The sequence below is a fragment of the Canis lupus genome, chromosome 26 (genome assembly GCF_003254725.2).
Source record: "Canis lupus dingo isolate Sandy chromosome 26, ASM325472v2, whole genome shotgun sequence".
In the NCBI taxonomy this organism is placed as follows: Eukaryota; Metazoa; Chordata; class Mammalia; order Carnivora; family Canidae; genus Canis; species Canis lupus.
This window is the reverse complement of record NC_064268.1, coordinates 7,416,894-7,442,541: the sequence shown is the minus strand read 5'-3', so window position 1 is coordinate 7,442,541 and position 25,648 is coordinate 7,416,894. Positions and strand designations below refer to the sequence as shown.

Here is a 25,648-nt window from a genome sequence, read left to right as displayed (position 1 = left end):
AAGTAACAATGAGCATATCACTCAAATCCGGCCATTCTATTTCCAGGCATTTATCCTACAGAGGGGCTTGTGTGCCAGAACAGACCAAAACACACATGTATTAACTGCAACACCGTGTGTACTCACAAAAGACTGGAAACAACCTGAATTTCTATCAAGAGAAATCTGTTAAATCATAAATTGAGATTTATCTCCAAAACCACTATGCAGCAATTAAAAACTTACAAAAAAAGAAGGAGGTGGATCACAGAAGGATCTTCAGGATACAGTGTGAAATGGTGGTTGGGGTGGGGAGAGGCAGGGCGGAACAGTGAGGGCAGTGGAACTAATATATTTTGTATACTGTACAACATAGAAAGTAAGAGTATCTCTATTACCCTCAGGGAAAGATAATTCAATTTTGCCACTGGTAGAGGAGACTTTTTAATTAGTAGCTTTTGTTGCAGGAGGCTGCCTGATAAATTTCCTATGGAAGTCCAAAAAAAAAAATAATAGAGAAAGAAATTTAGAAAAACTGGAATCAACAATAAATGTAAAGCAAAGTGAAAGTGCCCTCTACTTTGGAGGCCAATGGTAAAAAAATATGCATTATTTATTTATGTGAAAATGTCTGTAGATACATAGACTCTTCCTGGAAGGATAAAGAACTGGTTACAGTGGTACCTTCTAAGGGAAAACCAGGGAGAGATGTGGAGGGAACCTGACTTTTCACTGTTTGCCTTATTTCTGTACCAGCCGACATTTCTACTACATGTGCTGGACATCTTCCAGATCCTTCCACACATTCACCCCTACCCCTAACCCCCGTGCTCTGTGTCCAGGAGGCAAACCTGTAGGCTCTGCGCCGATGTGCTCCCACACCCTCTTTGGGTCCGGCCAATGGAAGGCACCAGACAGCACCTGGGGAGTGTTCGTTCCTGCCCTGGCTTCCTGTCTGTGATACTACTGGATGCTGGCCGTGTCCTTCGTCTTGTCAGGTGGTCTCCCCACACAGCTCTTTCCTCCAGGTTCTGGAACAGGTTTCTACAACCGTTCCCTCTCCTTGCCCTCAGGCCCAGGCTGGTAAGGATTCCCCACTGCAAGCCTTTCACCAGCTCCCCCATCTTATGAAACTCTCTTCAAACTACCCAGTGTCAGAGTACCCTCTGTTCCCTGCTGGGATTCTGAAAGATATCATATATGAATGTACTACTTTCTCAAAAAAATTAGGAAACAGCTTCTACAAAGGGCAGCATGGATGTATAAATCAAGTAGCCTATGTGGTCATGATAAACCACTAACCGGTAGGAAAAGTGAGTTGAAGTGGAGGGGTGTGTCTCACCTGTTCATTCACATCATCCATCCAGAGGCGTAGCGTTTTCCGGATTGTTGGGTAATTGTTTCTGCCTCCTGTCTGTGGTTTCAGCAGGCCAGCCTTCTCTAAGTTGTATAATGTCAATATGTGCTCATAGCCATATGTCTGCAAGACAAGTTGTTTGGCATTGATGTCATATCAGGAAAAGGGTTTCTGCCACTTTCTAAAAAAGAGAACTTCCAACAAATTAATTTAGTTTGTACCCTAGAGTGCTTGCTTCAGCAGCACATATACTAAAATTAGTTTGTACCCTAGGGCACGTTACCAAAGTCCACGTAATGACTGTCTATGGGCACAGGGGCAGTGAGGAGGATGACGCCTGCTTGCCTGTTACAATTAATCCATTTCACTGCTTCAAAGAAGGATTTAAAGTTTTTACTTTAAAGTCAGAATTTATGGACCTAATTTAAGTGAGCATCAAATAAATTAATATATATTTTATATGGGATATAATTAGATTTTTTTAAAAAAAAGAATGAGGCAGGGCAGCCCGGGTGGCTCAGTGGTTCAGTGCCGCCTTCGGCCCAGGGCGTAATCCTGGGGACCCCGGATCGAGTCCCACATCAGGCTCCCTGCATGGGGCCTGCTTCTCCCTCAGCCTGTGTCTCTGCCTCTCTGTGTGTCTCTCATGAATAAATAAATAAAATCTTAAAAAAAAAAAAAAAGGAATGAGGCAGATCTACACATCTTGATAAGAAAGATCTGGATATATTCTTTTTTTTAATTAATTTATTTGAGAGAGAGAGACAGTGTGAGCAGGAGGGGCAGAAGGAGAAGGAGAGAGAATCTCAAGCAGACTCCCCACTGAGTGTAGAGCTCCAAATCAGGCTCAATCTCATGACCCTGAGATCATGACCTAAGCTGAAACCAAGAGTTGGATATTCGACCCACTGCACCACCCAGGCACCCCTTAAGGACAAAAAATATAATAGCAGAATACTATGTACAGTCCAATTTTATTTGTTTAAAAAAATGGTTAATAATAATAGTGATAGCCAACACTTACATAACACTTTCTGTGTGTGTGGGGGGGGCAGTGTTCTCTTGTGAACACATCACACTCAGTTTCTTTATTATAACCTGACAGCTGGGTGGTATTACTATCCCCATTTTATAGAGACACTTAAATCACTTGCCCAAGGTCATGTGGGTACTTAGTAACAGAGCTGGGACATGGATGCAGCCAGGCTCACCACAGAGTCTGTGTTCATAAATATTATTTGTATATAAAAGCAAACAAGGGAGTCTGGAAACACACAAACCAAACTATTGCCATTGGTCCTATTTGTGGAGGGAGATGGGGGTGTGAGTGAGGTGCAGGAATGATCACACATTACTCCGGATCACATGTTGCTTCACATGTTGCTCCAGACACTTTACCTTATTTGAATTTTATATAATGAGAATGCATGTGTTATCTATGTAATTTTTTAAAAAACAAAACAAAATATCCCCCCAAAATTGAGCATTTAGTTTTAACCATAATGTACTTAACTGTGGCTGGTAATAGCAAATAAATACTACCTGAGACATTTTCAAACAAAGAGGAGAATTTTTAAAATAATTGTGGCCTTTTGTTAATTATGAAGTAAAAGAGGCTTGATGTAAGTACGTTTGCTAAGGAATTGTTATCAGAAAATTTGCAAAAAGGTCCCTTCCTCTATCAAATGCAATCTGGTTAAGAGTGGGCACCAGACCCCAGTTCTCTGGGCTCTGTCACTGGCTTTGCCATTTACTAGCGGGGTGACCTTGGGCAAGCTACAAAACTACCTTGTGCCTCAGTTTTTTCATCCATGAAGTAGGGATGTTAACAGCATCTAACTCACAGAGCTGCAGTGAGGATTAAACAATTGAATACAATAAAGCTCTTTCACTAGAGCCTGGCCCATGGTAAATGCTCAATAAACATTAGCTGTTATTATTATGCTAACACAGTAAATAGTGATCCGTACCAAGGACAACCCCATCAAGGTGTCAAAAAAATTTAAAAGATGTGAAAACAATATACCAAAATAGGAGCTTTAAGCAGTATTTTTTTTTAATGTTTTCTCCCTTGATACATTAATAATCTGAAATCTACTGACCTGGAGAATTTCTCTTTTATAATAATCCAGAACCTTTTGTTTGAGCCCACTATTGCACACGGACTGGAGGCAAACTAGTCTTAACACCTTGATCAGTGGGTGCTTCTGGGCAATACAGTCTTCGATGTAACTGTTGACCTGGAAACAAAATACCTAGGTATGTATTCCAGCATCCAGTTTGGGGGGCCTAATGAACTTGGTATTTACAATGATTTTTCAAAGTGGAATACACTCTGAGGCAATGCAGCTGCCTGTCTGAACACAGCACACAGCCTTCCGAGAGGCTGTGGAATGTCTGGAGTGTGTGTGACCTGAGTCTGTCTCAGTAAGAGAAGCGATTTATTGACCACAATGTAACAGGAGCTTTTTTAGAAAATAGAGAATCTTCCAGAAATGCAATAATTTTAAATTTATTAATAGAAGTGGATATTTAAAGGAATTATATGGGCAATTGCCTCAGAAGGCAAATATCTACTATTGGTCTTAAAAATGGATTTCAGGGCTGGGTCTTCATCACTCCATGTACTGCAGAAAGCACCACACAGAGCAACGTTAAATATCCATGACTTGGTGAAATCTATACTTCCACTTGCACTTGCTCTTAAAAATACCTTGGCAGAGCATGAGAATCAAAACAGTTGCTTTTCTAGCTATAATCTTACATTTGATAAATCACCAATGACTTGTTAATTTTACTGTTCACATACCTTATCAGTGTCTACTCCAGACATAAACTCCTGCTCCACTGTTAGTTTATCAAAGAAGTCTTCAGAAGCTAAAATGTAATTAGCAAATTTGCAACTTAGAAATTAAATAAATGTTGATTTATTTCAACAGTGTGCTTTTCTACACAGAATTAAGAAACAAGATGTGCAAAAAAAGAAAGCAAAAGGTTCAAACTGTCATCTGAAAACAATCTTCTAAAAACATGGAAAACCCTACAACATGCTCCTAAATTACATCGACATGTAGTTGACCACTGTACTCCTTTGCTGTCCTTAGGACTCAATACAGATCCCAAGAATTCTGCCTCGGTCACAGGGAAAGCTAATCTCCCTAGCACTTCACTCTCATCATCAAATTCAACCCAGTTTTAACTGCTTTGTAGTAACATGAAAACAAAGGGCTGATTTTCCAAAACCACGTTTTACTGCAGTTTCAAAGTAAGCTTCATAATCTACAGCACCCACATTTTATGAATAAACTCGTCTTCGGCTTAATATACATCTTCTGAGCTCTTTCAAAATACTCAATGTATGATCTCTCTACCAATTCTGCAGGAGGTTTCCAAGGGAAAGACAAAAACAAAAGCAGAAACATCACAATGCTTTGATTAAATAACCCTTAACAAGAGAGAAAAACCTAGACTTAAAAAAGAGCCTCATTACAGTGGCAAACTTACAGAAGTTTTTCTTCTCTTATCACTACAAATATTTTATTTTAGTATTAAATAAATAATGGGGAAAATGAGTTAACCACAAATGAAACATTTAACTTTGAACATATATACACTTAACACTGAGAATAACATACAATATTCAAATAGAACTGCCTTTCCCAAGGAGGTATCATGGTGCCCATGACCCTGCTGTCAGACATTGTGTATGCAAGTCAGCCTGATGAAAATCATCACTCCAAAGGATACTCACTGGTAACATCCTTGATTAACTCAGCAATTGAGGTGTGGTTTGCAAGTGAGCCTCTTGCTGCCTGCATGTGGGGCAGCTGGGAAACAAACTGCTTGATCTCTCCAACTGTCTTAGCATTGTGCCTTTCCTGAAATGGATGAAATGGCAAATGCATAATTATTTTGCTTTTAAAGATATTTATTTATTTGTTTGTTTGTTTGTTTATTTCTGAGAGACAAGTGGGGAAGCAGCAGAGCAAGAGGAACAAGGAGACTCCACGCTGAGCATAGAGCTCAACATGGGGCTTGATTCCACTACCCCAAGATCATGACCTGAACCATAATCAAGGGTCAGATGTTAACAAACTGAGCCACCCAGGTGCCCCAAGATATTTTATTTGTAAGTGTTCTGTTCTGTTGCTCAGAGATGTTTAATTTATAATCAGTGGGAAAGAAAGAACAGAATACAAATAAATCAGGCCAAAACCAGCTGTGATGTTACAAAAAAAAGAGAAAAGATGAGTCCACAGTGCCTGATTACTGTGTCAGTAGTTCTTCAGAGAGCAAACTTGTGAGGTTTTCTCCTACTATGCTGGGGCTCATATAATGATTGGTATCTGTGGGCATCTGAGTATTTGCGGGTGCACTATTAGGTTACCCACAAACACTTCTGAGGAAAAAACAAAAACATTATGTTAAGAGATGTAAAGAGCAAAAAGTGTCCTCTGTAATAAAAAAAAAAAAAGCATTCTTACTGCTGAATCTCAATCCTGAAGACTGTCCATGAACAAAGTGAACCTTGCTTAGTGATGGGAATGTTTTTTGCTAAATTTAACCATGTAAATCAAATGTAAAGTGTGAAATGTGAAAGTCAATTAATGAATATAATCCCTTAGAAAGATGAAATCTAGAAATACATACTTGGTGAAAAATTAGTTTTCAAAACTCCTCCCAGTTTTACATTTCCAAAGTCTAAATATTCAGGGCTTATCCTCTTACTGAATTTCTGTTTCCAAAATGAGCTCACCCAAGAGTAAATGAGTGACCAGGCAAGAGGAGGCAGGAAGGTGATAATGAAGTGCCTGTCTCACTGTCACCCACCACCTCTGCAGGGCTCCTCTGCTGCTGGCATGCTGGCTAAACTTAGAGCTCTCACCACAAACCCGCAAGTTCTATTCTAGAAGATCTTTTATTTATGGTACACCCGGCTTCCTCTTGAGTGAAGTAGGAAATTATGAAAAAGACAAAGGTAAAACAAATATTTATGACAAAAGCCTGCAACCACTGTTCCCGCCACCCCACAAAGAAGGAGCAAACTAAACACCTTCTATCATGGGTCGGGGACCAGGTTCCAAAAGAAACCCTAGGGACCCCCAGTTCCTTGGGAGAGAAATGTGCACCTGCACCGAAGCCCAGTTTCTGGCTGTACCTCTGCAGGCTCTTCCTCTCCTCGTGGGATGGGCAGTCTAGCCCGTGACCAAGAGCAGCAGCAAGACAGCCACACTGCCTCACCTCAAATGCTGCAGAGATCACCTTCGCTCTCTTGCTAAGCACAGAGCCCACCGCGTTGAAGTTTTTGTCGCGGATCTCAGCATAGAGCTCCTCTGCGGAATTCAGCTGAAGTTTCTTTGCTTCTGTGGGCAGATCCTTCCCACCATCACCCTGTTTCTTTGGTGCAAATTTCTCCGGAGGTAACTTCACATAACCTGAGCGGCAGTGGAAGGGAACAAGCACCTGTGTGTGTTCACTGGATGAACAGATCCAGCACCCAGGCACAAAACAAGGTTTTCCAACCCAGGAGAGAAGTAAGCCAGCTTTAGGAAACAATAGCAGAGAGCACTGAGGTTTTGAGTTTTCCACAATCAGAGTACACTTTGATCATAAATAAGTAAATTGGTTTTATTATTAAACATTTCTAAGATGTGAAATGCTGACAGAAATAAACAAGCATCGGGGCACCTGGCTGGCTCAGTGGTTGAGTGACCTGGCTTTTGGCTCAGGTCATAACTCTGGGGTCCTGGGATGGAGTCCCACACTGGGCTCCCCACAGGGAGACTGATTCTCCCTCTATGTCTCTGCCTCTCTCGTGAATAAATAAATAATTTTTAAAAAAGATTTTATTTATTCATGAGAAACACACAGAGAGAGAGAGAGAGAAAGAGAGAGGGAGAGAGAGAGATTGGCAGACACACAGGCAGAGGGAGAAGCAGGCTCCATGCAGGGAGCCCAACATGGGACTTGATTCCGGAACCCCAGCATCACTCCCTGGGCTAAAGGCGGTGCTAAACCACTGGGCCACCCAGGCTGCCCAATAAATAATTTTTTAAAAAAAGAGAAAGAAATAAACAAGCATCACGTGGGCCCAAATCAAACAAACAGGTTTGTGACCTTTGATCGAATAATCTGTTACACCTAAAAGCTAGCATCCCCAGTCTTCCATCTGGTGTCCCAACCTCAAGAGTCAGCCCTTCCCCAGATGCGCCCACTGCAATCTCTACTGTGGCATCCCTGCTTCTATGATGTGTGGCCTGCCCCTTGCCACGCCCCCTCCACACATACCCCTCCCCAAATGCAAGGCAAATGCCACCTCTCCAACAAGCTTTCCCAAACAACTGCCAGCCATGATGGTCTGCATTCTCCAAACTGCAGTGTCACTTGTATCTAACCCAGGGCCATTTGTCTTCATGAAGACAAGCACAGTTCTGCAAACTAAGCATCCACCAGCCTTTGTGGGACAGACAATAGCAGTTTTGCTGGGACTTTGTCTAATCCGGAGTCTGAAAGCCAAAAGTCAGTATTTTTCTTTTCTTTTTTAAAGATTTTATTTATTTATTCATGAGAGACACACAGAGAGAGGCAGAGACACAAACAGAGGGAGAAGGAGGCTCCATGCAGGAAGCCTGATGTGGAACTCATTCCCAGAACTCCGGGATCAGGCCCTGGGTCAAAGGCAGATGCTCAACCACTCAGCTACCCAGGGATCACCCTGTATTTTTATTTTCTCAAATATCCTCTGATTTATGTCCAAAGAAAGCACTTCCTCAAAAAAAAAAAAAAAAAAAAAAACTTTTGGATATTTTTATCTGATGACCTTTCAGTCAACACAGATGCCACTTTACTTACTGTTCTGAATGCCATAGATTTCATCAATGAGTCCTTCATATGTAAGCTGAGTAGCAAGAGGAGTTAATAAATCCACATTTCGATCGAGCAACAAGAGATTATCAAAAACGGGAAATATTGAATTTTGGCTTCCTGTAAACTCTCTCTTCATCCTGATCATCATATTGGCCACTTGCTGGAAACAAAACATTGGATCATGTGGGATGTTTCTGGGAATTAGCAGATTTTAATATGTAGCTAAAAACAGAAAGACAATCAAAAAAAGTAAAAAAAAAAAAAAAGAAAAAAGAAAAAAGAAAAGAAAAACTATAGAAGAGTGAAATTGATCGAAAATAAACAGAGAAAAGCATCTGCTGTTGGCCACCCACTCCAACATGTACATGTGCACCGACGGCAGCCACTACTCAGTGAGGCACAAACTCAGATGCCGTCTATTCCTGTTATTCACTGGACTCCTGTAAAGTCGCCTTGAACACTGACTCGAGGTGAGGCTCCTTCAAGTCTCTCGTCACAACATTTTTATCAACTAATGAATGTGTAACCTTGTTTTATGTGGTTTCTATCTAAAGACACTTTATTTAGTATATATTGTTGATTCACCAACAAAGAACTCATAGTCAACAGTGCTATCGCTCTACGCCTGAGGGCGTTAGCCAACAAAGGTATTCTCTTGGTAAGGCACACCCCAACCTTCCTGAGCTCAGGGACACTGGGCAGTGCCTCAGGACTACCTCCGGGCTGTGTTAAATAGTGAAATCACCAAAAAAAGTGCAAAAATGCAAAAATGTGGTCTTAAGTAGTGCAAGGGACTATTTAGTGGTAAAAAGGACACCTGTTTATAGCCTGAGAGCCAAAACAAGGCAGAGCTTCACTTTACTGGACATCAGCTGGGTACATGCACATTGGACAACTCAAATGTCTTTGCCACTCTTGACATGTTCGCAAAACATTGTGAATATCAATTTTGGGGTTAAAAGTACATTTCAGTAATTAGGTAAATTCATAAATCAATAGGACTGACTGTATTTATCTGTAAATAGCTTCCTACTGTTCCCCTTTTGGGTACCAGGGCACCCCTTTCATTACCCCAGAAACATGTGCCATTTCTTACCCTGGCACACTCTCCTTTCCCAAAGATTTGGGGGATTGTTCCATACAGAGCCTGCAGGGTCATCAGCCCCTTAGCTGCATGGTAGAGGCTCGTCTGGTCACTCTCCAGGTAGCACTCCTGCGGGGAGAAAGGGTGGTTACTGTTAGCCACAGTGACTGGCTGCTCACTGGGTGCCTGCCTCTGTCTGGCACTGGGATTTTCCTCTTATTTTCCACTTTGCCTGGAAAGCGGGAGACTCAAGACCGTTTGGTCAAGCTGCTGTTGGACAGTCTAGAACACAAGACCAACGGCTTTGCTACTAGGATGCAGCTCTGGAAGCAACCAGCAGAACCTTCTGGAAGAAAAGTGTTCACCAAGCAAGCCAATTCTTATTTATCAACTCTTAGGTAAACTGATTAACAAAGACTGACAATGAGAATGGATTCTCTCACTTACTGTGGGGAGTGCAGACTTTGATGTGACATTTTGGGAAGGCCACATGCTAATATCCACAAAGAAACATATTCTTTGACCCCAAAAGGGCCAGAGGACCACACAACAAAATACTTAGCAGTTTTGACAAACATGAAATTTTCATATATGCTGACAACAACTGTCCTAATATCCTGAGAAGTGAAAAGAAGTAGCTGAGCAATCTTCAAAGTATGATCTCATTTTTAGAAAATACATTTTACTTTATAAAATATATAAGATATATTTTGTAAAGGCCAACAGAGTACACACAAAACCAGTTGGGAAGTGAGAGGGGAAGTGCTCGGTTTTCACACTGACAGGTGAGAACACAGCTGTTGCCTCAGGATGCCTTGATCTGAGCCCCTCTGTGCCACTTCCCTAGCTGCTCCCTAAGACCAGTTAGAGAACCTCTGTGCCTCAATTTACTCTTCTGTAGAAGGGAGTACATTCCACATAGTGTAACAAGTAACCAAAGATAATGTACATAAAACATTAAATCCCAGCACTTGAAGCACACAGTAAGTGCTTAATAAATATTAGCTTTCATTATGTGGAATTGTTTGGATTGCTTTCACAATCATCTGCTCATAAAGTCAAATGGTATATGAGGCACTTCGGTGGCTCAATTGTTTTAAGCATCCATACTTGATTTCGGTTCCAGCCATAATCTCAGGGTCATGTGATCAAGTTCTGAGGCTCCATGCTGGGAATGGAGCCCGCTTAAGCTTCTGTCTCCGGGGAGGAGGGGCAAGATGGCGGAAGAGGAGGGTCCCCAAGTCACCTGTCCCCACCAAATTACCTAGAAAACCTTCAAATCATCCTGAAAATCTACAAATTCGGCCTGAGATTTAAAGAGAGACCAGCTGGAACACTACAGTGAGAAGAGTTCGCGCTTCTATCAAGGTAGGAAGACAGGGAAAAAGAAATAAAGAAACAAAGGCCTCCAAGGGGGAGGGGCCCCGCGAGGAGCCGGGCTGAGGCCGGGGCGAGTGTCCCCAGGACAGGAGAGCCCCGACCCGGAGGAGCAGGAGCTGCACCGACCTTCCCGGGCGGAAAGGGGCTCGCGGGGAGTTGGAGCAGGACCCAGGAGGGAGGGGATGCCCTCGGGCTCCCCGGGACAGTAACAGACACCTGCGCCCCGGGAGAGTGCGCCGAGCTCCCTAAGGGCTGCAGCGCGCACGGGGGACCCGGAGCAGCTCGGGGGGGCTCGGGCGGCGGCTCCGCGGAGGGGGCTGCGGGGCGGGAGCAGCTCGGAGGGGCTCGAGCGGCGGCTCCGGGAACAGCTCGGAGGGGCTCGGGCGGCGGCTCCGCGGAGGGGGCTGCGCCACCGGGAGCGCGAATCCAACAGCGCAGACCGGAGCACAGGGCGCCGGGACACAGCCCAGGATCCGGCCTCCCCCAGGACAGGCAGAGGACCGGAGGGCCCAGGACCGCAAGGACGCTCCTGCCCCGAGCTGAGCAGATCAGCGGCCCCGCCCCGGAGCCTCCAGGCCCTGCAGACGGAGAGCTCCGGAGTTACTGCGGAGGCTGACTCCAGGGCTCCAGAGCTGGCCCCGCCACTGGGGTTGTTCCTCCTGGGGCCTCACGGGGTAAACAACCCCCACTGAGCCCTGCACCAGGCAGGGGGCAGAGCAGCTCCCCAAAGTGCTAACACCTGAAAATCAGCACAACAGGCCCCTCCCCCAGAAGACCAGCTCGACGGACAAGTTCCAGGGGAAGTCAAGGGACTTAAAGTATACAGAATCAGAAGATACTCCCCCCGTGGATTTTGTTGTTGTTGTTGTTTTTGCTTTTTGATTTGTTTCCTTCCCCCACCCTTTTTTCCTTTCTTTCTTTTTCTTTCCCTTTTTCTTCTTCTTTTTTTTTTCTTCCTTTTTTCTCTTTTCTTTTTCTCTTTTCTTTCCTTCTTTCTCGCCTCTCTTTTTCTCCTTTTCCCAATACAACTTGTTTTTGGCCACTCTGCACTGAGCAAAATGACTAGAAGGAAAACCTCACCTCAAAAGAAAGAATCAGAAACAGTCCTCTCTCCCACAGAGTTACAAAATCTGGATTACAATTCAATGTCAGAAAGCCAATTCAGAAGCACTATAATACAGCTACTGGTGGCTCTAGAAAAAAGCATAAAGGACTCAAGAAACTTCATGACTGCAGAATTTAGATCCAATCAGGCAGAAATTAAAAATCAATTGAATGAGATGCAATCCAAACTAGAAGTCCTAACGACGAGGGTTAACAAGGTAGAAGAACGAGTGAGTGACATAGAAGACAAGTTGATGGCAAAGAGGGAAACTGAGGGAAAAAAAGACAAACAATTAAAAGACCATGAAGATAGATTAAGGGAAATAAACGACAGCCTGAGGAAGAAAAACCTACGTTTAATTGGTGTTCCCGAGGGCGCCGAAAGGGACAGAGGGCCAGAATATGTATTTGAACAAATCCTAGCTGAAAACTTTCCTAATCTGGGAAGGGAAACAGGCATTCAGATCCAGGAAATAGAGAGATCCCCCCCTAAAATCAATAAAAACCGTTCAACACCTCGACATTTAATAGTGAAGCTTGCAAATTCCAAAGATAAAGAGAAGATCCTTAAAGCAGCAAGAGACAAGAAATCCCTGACTTTTATGGGGAGGAGTATTAGGGTAACAGCAGACATCTCCACAGAGACCTGGCAGGCCAGAAAGGGCTGGCAGGATATATTCAGGGTCCTAAATGAGAAGAACATGCAACCAAGAATACTTTATCCAGCAAGGCTCTCATTCAAAATGGAAGGAGAGATAAAGAGCTTCCAAGACAGGCAGGAACTGAAAGAATATGTGACCTCCAAACCAGCTCTGCATGAAATTTTAAGGGGGACTCTCAAAATTCCCCTTTAAGTTCAGTGGAACAATCCACAAAAACAAGGACTGAATAGATACCATGGTGACATTAAACTCATATCTCTCAATAGTAACTCTGAACATGAACGGGCTTAATGACCCCATCAAAAGGCACAGGGTTTCAGACTGGATAAAAAAGCAGGACCCATCTATTTGCTGTCTACAAGAGACTCATTTTAGACAGAAGGACACCTACAGCCTGAAAATAAAAGGTTGGAGAACCATTTACTATTCGAATGGTCTTCAAAAGAAAGCAGGGGTAGCCATCCTTATATCAGATAAACTAAAATTTACCCCGAAGACTGTAGTGAGAGATGAAGAGGGACACTATATCATACTTAAAGGATCTATCCAACAAGAGGACTTAACAATCCTCAATATATATGCCCCGAATGTGGGAGCTGCCAAATATATCAATTAATAACCAAAGTGAAGAAATACTTAGATAATAATACACTTATACTTGGTGACTTCAATCTAGCTCTTTCTATACTCGATAGGTCTTCTAAGCACAACATCTCCAAAGAAACGAGAGCTTTAAATGATACACTGGACCAGATGGATTTCACAGATATCTACAGAACTTTACATTCAAACTCAACTGAATACACATTCTTCTCAAGGGCACATGGAACTTTCTCCAGAATAGACCACATACTGGGTCACAAATCGGGTCTGAACTGATACCAAAAGATTGGGATCGTTCCCTGCATATTCTCAGACCATAATGCCTTGAAATTAGAACTAAATCACGGGATCCCTGGGTGGCGCAGCAGTTTGGCGCCTGCCTTTGGCCCAGGGCGTGATCCTGGAGACCCGGGATCGAATCCCACATCAGGCTCCCAGCGCATGGAGCCTGCTTCTCCCTCTGCCTATGTCTCTGCGCCTCTCTCTCTCTGTGACTATCATAAATAAAAAAAAAAGTCCTAAAAAAAAAAAAAAAGAACTAAATCACAACAAGAAGTTTGGAAGGACCTCAAACACGTGGAGGTTAAGGACCATCCTGCTAAAAGATGAAAGGGTCAACCAGGAAATTAAGGAAGAATTAAAAAGATTCATGGAAACTAATGAGAATGAAGATACAACCGTTCAAAATCTTTGGGATGCAGCAAAAGCAGTCCTAAGGGGGAAATACAAAAGCTAACCTTACACATAAAGGAGCTAGAGAAAAAACAGTAAATAGATCCTACACCCAGCAGAAGAAGAGAGTTAATAAAGGTTTGAGCAGAACTCAACGAAATCGAGACCAGAAGAACTGTGGAACAGATCAACAGAACCAGGAGTTGGTTCTTTGAAAGAATTAATAAGATAGATAAACCATTAGCCAGCCTTATTAAAAAGAAGAGAGAGAAGACTCAAATTAATAAAATCATGAATGAGAAAGGAGAGATCACTACCAACACCAAGGAAATACAAACGATTTTAAAAACATATTATGAACAGCTATACGCCAATAAATTAGGCAATCTAGAAGAAATGGACGCATTCCTGGAAAGCCACAAACTACCAAAACTGGAACAGGAAGAAATAGAAAACCTGAACAAGCCAATAACCAGGGAGGAAATTGAAGCAGTCCTCAAAAACCTCCCAAGTCACAAAAGTCAAGGACCAGATGGCTTCCCAGGGGAATTCTATCAAACTTTTAAAGAAGAAACCATACCTATTCTCCTAAAGCTGTTTGGAAAGATAGAAAGTGATGGAGTACTTCCAAATTCGTTCTATGAGGCCAGCATCACCTTAATTCCAAAACCAGACAAAGACCCCACCAAAAAGGAGAATTACAGACCAATATCCCTGATGAACATGGATGCAAAAATTCTCAACAAGATACTAGCCAACAGGATCCAACAATACATTAAGAAAATTATTCACCATGACCAAGTAGGATTTATCCCCGGGACACAAGGCTGGTTCAACACCCGTAAAACAATCAAGGTGATTCATCATATCAGCAAGAGAAAAACCAAGAACCATATGATCCTCTCATTAGATGCAGAGAAAGCATTTGACAAAATACAGCATCCATTTCTGATCAAAACTCTTCAGAGTGTAGGGATAGAGGGAACATTCCTCAACATCTTAAAAGCCATCTACGAAAAGCCCACAGCAAATATCATTCTCAATGGGGAAGCACTGGGAGCCTTTCCCCTAAGATCAGGAACAAGACAGGGATGTCCACTCTCACCACTGCTATTCAACATATTACTGGAAGTCTTAGCCTCAGCAATCAGACAACAAAAAGACATTAAAGGCATTCAAATTGGCAAAGAAGAAGTCAAACTCTCCCTCTTCGCAGATGACATGATACTCTACATAGAAAACCCAAAAGCCTCCACCCCAAGATTGCTAGAACTCATACAGCAATTCGGTAGTGTGGCAGGATACAAAATCAATGCCCAGAAATCAGTGGCATTTCTATACACTAACAATAAGACTGAAGAAAGAGAAATTAAGGAGTCAATCCCATTTACAATTGCACCCAAAAGCATAAGATACCTAGGAATAAACCTAACCAAAGAGGTAAAGGATATATACCCTAAAAACTATAGAACACTTCTGAAAGAAATTGAGAAAGACACAAAGAGATGGAAAAATATTCCATGCTCATGGATTGGCAGAATTAATATTGTGAAAATGTCAATGTTACCCAGGGCAATTTACACGTTTAATGCAATCCCTATCAAAATACCATGGACTTTCTTCAGAGAGTTAGAACAAATTATTTTAAGATTTGTGTGGAATCAGAAAAGACCCCGAATAGCCAGGGGAATTTTAAAAAAGAAAACCATATCTGGGGGCATCCCAATGCCAGATTTCAGGTTGTACTACAAAGCTGTGGTCATCAAGACAGTGTGGTACTGGCACCAAAAACAGACACACAGATCAATGGAACAGAATAGAGAACCCAGAAGTGGACCCTCAACTTTATGGTCAACTAATATTCGATAAAGGAGGAAAGACTATCCACTGGAAGAAAGACAGTCTCTTCAATAAATGGTGCTGGGAAAATTGGACATCCACATGCAGAAGAATGAAACTAGACCACTCTCTTGCACCATACACAAAGATAAACTCAAAATGGATGAAAGATCTAAATGTGAGACAAGATTCCATCAAAATCCTAGAGGAGAACACAGGCAACACCCTTTTTGAACTCGGCCACAGTAACTTCTTGCAAGATACATCCACGAAAGCAAAAGAAACAAAAGCAAAAATGAACTATTGGGACTTCCTTGCACAGCAAAGGATACAGTCAACAAAACTCAAAGACAACCTACAGAATGGGAGAAGATATTTGCAAATGACGTATCAGATAAAGGGCTAGTTTCCAAGATCTATAAAGAACTTATTAAACTCAATGCCAAAGAAACAATCCAATCATGAAATGGGCAAAAGACTGAAGAGAAATCTCACAGAGGAAGACATAGACATGGCCAACATGCACATGAGAAAATGCTCTGCATCACTTGCCATCAGGGAAATACAAATCAAAACCACAATGAGATACCACCTCACACCAGTGAGAATGGGGCAAATTAACAAGGCAGGAAACCACAAATGTTGGAGAGGATGCGGAGAAAAGGGAACCCTCTTACACTGTTGGTGGGAATGTGAACTGGTGCAGCCTCTCTGGAAAACTGTGTGGAGGTTCCTGAAAGAGTTAAAAATAGACCTGGCCTACGACCCAGCAATTGCACTGTTGGGGATTTACCCCAAAGATACAGATGCAATGAAACGCCGGAACACCTGCACCCCGATGTTTATAGCAGCAATGGCCACAATAGCCAAACTGTGGAAGGAGCCTCGGTGTCCATCAAAAGATGACTGGATAAAGAAGATGTGGTCTATGTATACATAGAATATTCCTCAGCCATTAGAAATGACAAATACCCACCATTTGCTTCAATGTGGATGGAACTGGAGGGTATTATGCTGAGTGAAGCAAGTCAGTCGGAGAAGGACAAACATTATATGTTCTCATTCATTTGGGGAATATAAATAATAGTGAAAGGGAATATAAGGGAAGGGAGAAGAAATGTGTGGGAAATATCAGAAAGGGAGACAGAACATAAAGACTCCTAACTCTGGGAAACGAACTAGGGGTGGTAGAAGGGGAGGAGGATGGGGGGTGGGAGTGAATGGGTGACGGGCACTGAGGGTTATTCTATATGTTGGTAAATTGAACACCAATAAAAAATAAATTAAAAAAAAAGATTCTGTCTCCCTTTGTCCCTCCCTCTCTAAAAAGAAATAAGTCAAAATGGTACACTGCACCAGACACCTGCCCCCTACCCACCCACCAAACATGGATCTAGCCTCCAAAGCCACGAGGGAAAGGACACCACAGGAATCACAGAAGACAGAGTAGAGAATTCAGGCACTCCACCCTCAGGAGGAAGGAGGACTGTCTCCTGAAAACACTGTGAGGAGCGAGCGTCTAGTTACCACTGGAAGCACTGTTGGATGATGGCTCTTTTAAGGCTGGGGTATTTTAACATTTCACTACATACGAAAGGCAAAAATAAAGGAATGTCTGAAGACACACTTCCTGGCAAAGTTACTTAAAATTCCTGATTGGAGTAGAACTAAGATAAAAATTCAAGAAAGAAAACAGTAGGGAACATCTCTCAAAATAGTATTCATATTACTTTTTTAAAAAAGATTTTATTTTTAAAAGATTTTATTTATTTATTTAAGAGAGAGAGACAATGCAAGCAGGAGGGAGGGGGGTAGAGGGAGAAGGAAAAGCAGACTCCTCCCTGAGCAGGGAGTCCAACGTGGGGCTCGATTCCAGGACCCTGAGGTCATGACCTAAGCCGAAGGCAGATGCTTAACCAACTGAGCTGCCCAGGAGCCCCTTTAAAATTTTATTTTTAAGTAATCTGTTAACACCCAACATGGGACTCAAATCCACAACCCCGTGATCAAAAGTTGCATGCTCTACACACTAAGCCAGCCAGGTGCCCCAGCATTCATATTATTATTATTTTTTTTTTTTTATTTATGATAGTCACACACAGAGAGAGAGAGAGAGAGAGAGAGGCAGAGACACAGGGAGAGGGAGAAGCAGGCTCCATGCACCGGGAGCCCGACGTGGGACTCGATCCCGGGTCTCCAGGATCGCGCCCTGGGCCAAAGGCAGGCGCTAAACCGCTGCGCCACCCAGGGATCCCGCATTCATATTATTTTAATTTAAAAAGCTGTATTACTACAGAGAGAGTGAGCATGGGGGGAGGGGCAGAGGCAGAGAGAGAATCTCCAGCCTCACGTGGAAATCGATTTCATGACCCAGAGATCATGACCTGAGCCAAATCCAAGAGTTGGGTGCTTGGGATGCCTGGGTGGCTCAGTGGTTGAGCATCTGTCTTTGGCTCAGGTCATGATCCCAGGGTCCTGGAATCGAGTCATGCAGTGGGCTCCCCTCAGAAGCCTGCTCTTCCCTCTGCCTTTCTCTGTATCTCTCATGAATAATTAAATAAAATCTTAAAAAGAAAAAAAAAAGGGTTGGATGCTTAACCAGGGGAGCCACCCAGGTGCTCCGACATTCTTTTTATAAATCTATCTTTCAAAAAAGATTTAAAAGTTAACAACAGGTATTAATTTTAAATTTTCTACTCTACTATAATTGTTGGTACAGTGATTATTTGTATTACTATCCCAACTCTATTGTACACCTGTGGAATTTCAAGCCAGAGGGACATTTTGAGAGGCACAAATGCTAATACTGTTAGCATTTAAATATACATATTTTTTGACCTCCAAATCCCACATGCCCACACAACAGAACAGCCCACAGTTTTTACAAAGGAGATACTCATATACACTGATTTTTATGTGTACCTATGAAGGCCATGATACATAAAGCACTGTTAATGAGTGTTCAACGGGCTGAACTCTCATTCTCACATTTTTTTTTTAAATTTTTATTTATTTATGATAGTCACACACACACAGAGAGAGAGAGAGGCAGAGACACAGGCAGAGGGAGAAGCAGGCTCCATGCACCGGGAGCCCGACGTGGGATTCGATCCCGGGTCTCCAGGATCGTGCCCTGAGCCAAAGGCAGGCGCTAAACTGCTGCGCTACCCAGGGATCCCCTCATTCTCACATTTTGTATAGAACAATGACAGAGAAGATCATAAGTACATCCCCAATGCACAGAAAGATTTACAATATGCCTTCTGATGCCAAAAATCACTAAGTTATGTTCATTGTTTAAAGTCAAACACATATGTAAAATTATATCAACTTCATCAGAAATTGGGGTTGAATTTAGCATTAGGTAGAACTCCCAGCTTTACCATCCAGGCAAAATCTTTGATTTCTTTTTTTTTTTAATTTTTAAAAAATTTTATTTATTCATGAGAGACACAGAGAGAGAGAGAGAGAAAGAGAGAGAGAGAGAGAGAGAGAGAGAGAGAGAAAGGCAGAGTCACAGGCAGAGGGAGAAGCAGGCTCCATGCAGGGAGCCCAATGTGGGATTCGATCCCGAGTCTCCAGGATCACACCCTGGGCTGAAGGCGGCACTAAACCGCTGAGCCACCAGCGTTGCCCAAAAATCTTTGATTTCTAAACAGAATCTGAAATGAACGTACAAAAGCAAGAGCTTGGGACACTTAGGTGGCTCAGCAGTTGAGCATCTACCTTTGGCTCATTGTGTGATCTCAGGGTCTGGGATCAAGTTCCACATTGGGCTCCTTGCAGACAGTCTCCCTCTATGTCTTCTCCCTCTATGTCTCTGCCTCTGTCTCTCTCTCTCTCCCTGTGTCTCTCATCAATAAATAAATAAAACCTTTAAAAAAAAAAAACCCAAAAACAAAAAACCAAGAGCTTGAAATTCCCAACAGAAAAGAATCCTTTTCGCAAATCATCAGAAAAACATCAGAAAACAAAACAAAACATCAGAAAAACAAACAGGAGATCTCTCCTCTGGAGGTTTTGTCATGCAGGGGCAAGTTTTCCTCAGCTGCTACCAATTCGCATTAATTACAGAAATGTGAATTAATTACCTGAGGGTATACCCATTATAGATCAATGATTAAACAGATACAGCAAAATGGTAATTCCAGAATCTAGGTGATGGGCATATGGGTGTTCCCTGTTAAATCCTTTCTTTAAAAAAAAAAAACTTTTACTTATTTATTTGAGAAAGAGGACACTCATGAGTCCAAGCACGCACACGCATGTGTGGATGGAGTAGCAGAGGAAGAGGGAGAAGCCAACTCTCCACTGAGGAGGGAGCCCGATGAGGGACTCAATCTCAGGACCCCAGGATCATAACCTGAGCTGAAGGCAGACACTTTACCGACTGAGCCACCTAGGCACCCCTACACTTGTTACACTCTTAACTTTTTTTTTTAATTTTTATTTATTTATGATAGTCACACACAGAGAGAGAGAGAGAGAGGCAGAGACATAGGCAGAGGGAGAAGCAGGCTCCATGCACCGGGAGCCTGACGTGGGATTCGATCCCGGGTCTCCAGGATCACGCCCTGGGCCAAAGGCAGGCGCTAAACCGCTGCGCCACCCAGGGATCCCTACACTCTTAACTTTTGTGTATGCCTGAAAATTTTCATTTAAAATGCTGTGGAGGGAGGGGGCATCTGTACCATCTTTGGATGAGATTTAGTATAAGCAAACCAGTAGGGAAAATGGTGGAAAAGAGCCAAGAAGTTCTTTTGGTTATTCGAATAAATGTTGCCACTGAGATCTACTGCCTCGAATTCCCTCTTATAAGGTAGTGATCACTGGAACAACATACTGGGGAGGAAAAAGTTTCAAAGAGGTTTTTGTACAACTTTTGAGAGGTTCTCAAAAGTTCTAGTCTCCATCACAAACCCATGAATCAACGAAAGAAATATGGACAGATATGACTGTGCTGAAAAGCACGCATGGCAAAAACTACCATAAACAAAGTCAAAAGACAAATGTCAAAGGAAAGTAAAGAATAGTCTATAGTTACAGGGCCCACATGCAGAGTTACCTGTGTACAGGTTTTTTTTTTTTTTTTGCAATACACAAAAGTTTATTTTTGATTTTTTTTTCTTTTCTGAAGGCAAAATATAATAGAACCGAACATCAATGAATTTTACAACAAAAACAGCTTTTAATATGGAACAGACAGTCCATGAACAATTTAAAATCTCGGAATGGGTTATTCACTGTAGCACTGCCTCCAACAGGACAAGATGAGAAATGGTGATATGTCCTGTAGAAGGGGACTGGTTTAATATATCATGCTACCTCCAAAGAGTGGAACACTATGCAGTTTCAAACAAAAATATAGTATATGCCACCATTTGCATAGAAATGGGGAGGATATTTTATATACACTATAAGCTGTAGCTACATAAAGCATCTCTGAGAGAAAAAAAAAGAATTAGTAATAGTGATTGCTTCTGGGAGGGTACTGGCAATTTGAGCACTGGGAGGCTTACCTTTCACTCTGTACCCTTTCCGATTCAAAGAAATTTATCATTCTGCAAGAATAACGTTTTCAAAACACTTCCAAGTTATTTTATTAAAGGTAAAGTAATATCCTAATGAGAGAAAGTGTTCTTTGAAATAAAGATGGTAAATAAAGCAAATACACAAAATTACATTTGCAAGAAAACTCTCAGATCTGGAGAACACAGGCATAAACATTCTCTATATATATATGTTGAAAATAGGCAGTGGAGAAAACCAGTGCAAAAACAACTTGGTACCCATCTGGAAAAAATTAAATGAGCCTCTACCTCACACCACACACTCCACACAAAAACATAATTCAAGCTAGATTATAGACCTGACCTTCTTTTCCATTAAAAGCAAAACTTTAAGACTTTCAAAGGAAAATATAAGATTTCCTATGTCTTCAGGGTGGAAAAGGATTTATTAAAACTCAAAAAACAAGCTCAAAGAATAAAAGTAATATATTTAACTACTTTAACTGGGAAAACTCATACCCCTCAGGGTCAAAGTTTACTACAAAGCCATAGGAATCAAGAGAGCATGGTACTGGTGTAGGGACAGACATACTGATTAATGGACTAGAATTGAGATGCCAGAAATAGACACATTTACAGACAACTAATTTTCAACAAGGGCACCAAGACAACAAGGAAAATACCACCTTCCAGTGAACAGTTCTGGAACAAATGGACAGCCACAGGCAAATGAATGAAGCTGGGTCCCCACTTCCCATCAGATAAAAATGAACCTAAAATAGGTCAAAGACCTGAAGTAAGACTGAAATCATAAAATTCTTTGAAGAAAACAGAGGGGTCAATTCATTACTCAAGCTTAGGCAATTCTTGGATGGGACACCAAAAGCATAAATGACAAGAGGGAAAAACAGATAAACTAAACTTCAAAATGAAAAATTTTGTGTTGAAAATACAATTTTTTTATGTTGGAGGATACCACTTTTACTAAGTGCAAAAAACTCACAGAATGGGAGAAAATACTTGCAAATCATGTAACTGACTAAAGGACCTGGATCCAGAACATTCCAGAACGTTCCAGAATTCTAGCAACTCTCTCTCTCTCTCTCTTTTTTTTTTAAATATATTTTATTTACTTGATTCATGAGACACACAGAGGCAGACAGGCAGAGGGAGAAGCAGGCTCCCTGCAAGGAGTCCCATACAGGACTGGATCCCAGACCCCAGGATCACACCCTGAGTCAAAGGCAGATGCTCAACCACTAAGTCACCCAGGCGTGCCTTTTACAACTCTTCTAATGAAAGATAAGCTATCCCAATTTTAAAAATGCACCACAGATTGAATAGACATTTCCTTAAAGAAGACCTATAAATGGCCAAGAAGCACAGGAGAAGGTGATCAACATCATTAGTCACTATCGAAATGCAAAACAAAACCCCAATGAGATGATGCTTCACACTCACTGGGATGGCAAAGCCTCAAAAAGACAGATAGCAACGTGTTGGTAAGAATGTAAGATTGGAACCCTCATTTACCTCTCATGGGAGCAGAAAATGTTAGTCACTGTGGAAAGCCTGGCAACTCCTCCTAACGTTAAGTTAAGCACAGTTCTACCATATGACCCAGCAATTCTACTTCTAGGTATATGTAAAAGAAATGAAAACCCACATACGTACAAGACCTTGTATGCATGTTCACAACATCATGAGAGATGGCAAGTGAGAAATCGTCACCTGTCTGCTAGAGATGAATGATACACAAAATGTGGGATATCATTATGACAGAACGCTATTTGGCAGTAAAAAGGAATGAAGTGGGCAGCCCCGGTGGCGCAGCGGTCTAGCGCCGTCTGCAGCCTAGGGCGTGATCCTGGAGACCCTGGATCGAGTCCCATGTCAGGCTCTCTGCATGGTGCCTGCTTCTTCCTCTGCCTGTGTCTCTGCCTCTCTCTCTCTCTGTGTCTCTATGAATAAAAAAAAATTAAAAAATCTTTAAAAAAAAAAAGGAATGAAGTACTGACACCTGCTACAAGGTGGATGGGCCTCGAGAACATGATGCTAAGACAGAGGCTAGACACAAAGGACCACATGTTATATGGACCACATGCTATATGGTTTCACTGATAAATTTCCATAACAGGCAAATCCATACAGATGGCAAGAGACTAATGACTGTCAGTAACTGCGGAGAGAGGGAAGAAGGCTGACTGCTAATGGGCAGAGGGTTTCTTTCTGGGATGATGAACATGTTCCACAATTGGATGGTGGTGACGGTTGTACAACTCTGTGGCTATACTGGAAACTATGAGACTACACACGCTAAAGGGGTAAATTTTATGGCACGTGAATTATGTCTCAATGTTACTCAATATTACTAAAAAAATAAAACACTTTATAATGGGAAAGGTCTAGGTGATACAAAATATTATAATTAAATGAGATACCACAGACTGGGAGCACATACTTGCAGCTTCTATAACCCATACTGATTACTGTCCAGAATATATAAAGAATTCCTTAAAGAAAAAAAAAAAGACAACAAAAATGAGCAAGCAATTTGCTGAAGAGAAAAATCTTAAATGTCAATAAACATGGAGAAAGGCTCAGCTTCACAGTAATCACAAAAATGCAAATTAAAACAATATCACTGATATTGTCATGCTCATAAATATGACCAAAATTAAAGTCTGACGTTAGAAAGGAAAATGTAAAGCTTACTTTGAATGCACCCTCTGATTCCATGGATAAGAGATCCCCATCAAATGGAATGAGGTCGAGGCTGTACTCCTCCCTATGAATAAAGGATCCCAGAACACCCAAATCCTTTAACCGCTGTTCACATAGTAAACTACGTCTTGGCACAAACAAAATGTGGAAATCTCTTGTTGGGCCACGTCGGTCTTCACTGCAAAAGAAGTAACACTTGTTAGCTTAGGAGTGCCTTGGAGTGGTAGGCTATTTCACTCATTTTATTCCCAGAGCCTAGCCCAATGCCTGGCACCCAGCAGGTGCTAAATAAATGCTGGTTGGATAAACATACACATATTGATTTTTAGATTCATATTGTTAGACAGGGGACGCCTGGGAGGCTCAGTGGCTGAGCATCTGCCTTCTGCTCAGGACATGATGTGGAGTTTCGGGATCGAGTCCCGCATCCAGCTCCTACATGGAGCCTGCCTCTCTTCCCTCTGCCTCTGTCTCTGCCTCTTTCTGTGTCACTCATGAATAAATAAATAAAATCTTAAAAAAACAACAACAACAAAAAATTGTTAGACAGTTGCTCCCTCGCTCTTTTTTTTCCCTGACAGGAAAGAGATATTGACCCACAGCCACTGTTTTCTGATGCATTTTCTAGCTTTCTCTTAAACCATTTATGAGGCATTCAAGCTCTCAGGTTTATTGAAACAGGATATCTGTGTCTTACTGAAAACAAATGGTTCTTTAACCCAACCAATGACACGATTTTATGGAAAATGAAAGATCACTCCCAAAATAGCCCATATGCTTTTAAGATTTCAAGGGCCACATCAATCAACTGTACCACAGAGTGTGGATGGGGCTCTATAGATTGGATACTACATTAAATTTTAATCAGCTCATACTTATTTTTCTTATGAAATTCAATCACACTATATAGAGTGTATTGAAAAATAACCATTAGAGGTTTTGGCTGTTTTAATCAGAGTCCTTTCTACTGATATAGGTGCAAATTTTTAGCTACCCTGAATATGGGGTTATATGCTGATCCCTTTCTCCAACTGTCTGCACAACTTCATGACTTTCCCATTCGCCCTCTTATGTTCTTTCCCATCCACCCTGTTTTTGGAAGACTACCTCCCAATGCACTGGCAAGATGAGGAGGCTGCAATAAGGCACTCAGTACATTAAAACCACGAGAAGGACCAACCTCTCTTGGACTAAATGTAAGCTCTGAGAGATACCTGAGCACATTTTCAGCAATTATATCCATTAGTTCTAGCCTGGGTCTGACAAAAAAAATAATATTCTTGACATCAGCTGCAGGCAAACGACTTCCCTTAAGTGTGAACATTTTTTCCACTTCATGTTCCTAGGAAAACACATACACAAAAGGTTAAAAAAAAACAAAAAAAAACAACCCCGAATTTCACCTATCACAGCCCAATGACATTAATACTAGATTAGCAAAGTTGAATCTCCCCAAAGCCAGATGCATAAAGGACAAAGTTTCAGTATTAAGTCATTGCTACTGCATCTGTCATTGCTATTGCATCTGAATTCAAATGGCTCTCACACAATGAACTATCAATGACACTATGTAAGGGTCACATGATACAATGCTAATAATTTTCCTAGAATTAGCATCAGTATAAAATCACAGGCCAGGGACACCTGGTTGGCTCAGCGGTTGAGCAACTGCCTTCGGCTCAGGTCATGATCCCAGGATCCTGGGATGGAGTTCCACATCGGGCTCCCTGCAGGGAGCCTGCTTCTCCACCTATGTCTCTGACTCTCTCTGTGTGTCTTTCATGAATAAATAAAATCGCAGGTCAATGGACCACTGTATAAAGAATGTTAGGCATGCATTATCAGTGTTTATAAAGACCAAAGAGCT

At 41.9% G+C, this 25,648-nt stretch overlaps 1 protein-coding gene across 2 annotated transcripts in view; it reads right to left on the bottom strand.

The window, feature by feature from the left end:
- The window catches only part of VPS33A (VPS33A core subunit of CORVET and HOPS complexes), a 33,523-nt gene that overhangs the window by 3,796 nt on the left and 4,079 nt on the right, over positions 1-25,648 (bottom strand). The window contains exons 3-11 of one of the 2 annotated variants that reach the window (XM_025473814.3): positions 24,996-25,123; positions 23,773-23,959; positions 9,300-9,416; positions 8,189-8,363; positions 6,578-6,771; positions 5,088-5,214; positions 4,146-4,213; positions 3,439-3,576; positions 1,322-1,459 (exon numbers count right to left, since the gene is read on the bottom strand). In XM_025473814.3, the coding sequence (XP_025329599.1) occupies positions 1,322-1,459; positions 3,439-3,576; positions 4,146-4,213; positions 5,088-5,214; positions 6,578-6,771; positions 8,189-8,363; positions 9,300-9,416; positions 23,773-23,959; positions 24,996-25,123 (1,272 nt within the window). The remainder of the gene's footprint in view (positions 1-1,321; positions 1,460-3,438; positions 3,577-4,145; positions 4,214-5,087; positions 5,215-6,577; positions 6,772-8,188; positions 8,364-9,299; positions 9,417-23,772; positions 23,960-24,995; positions 25,124-25,648) is intronic. The other variant, XM_025473815.3, reaches the window with a different exon arrangement.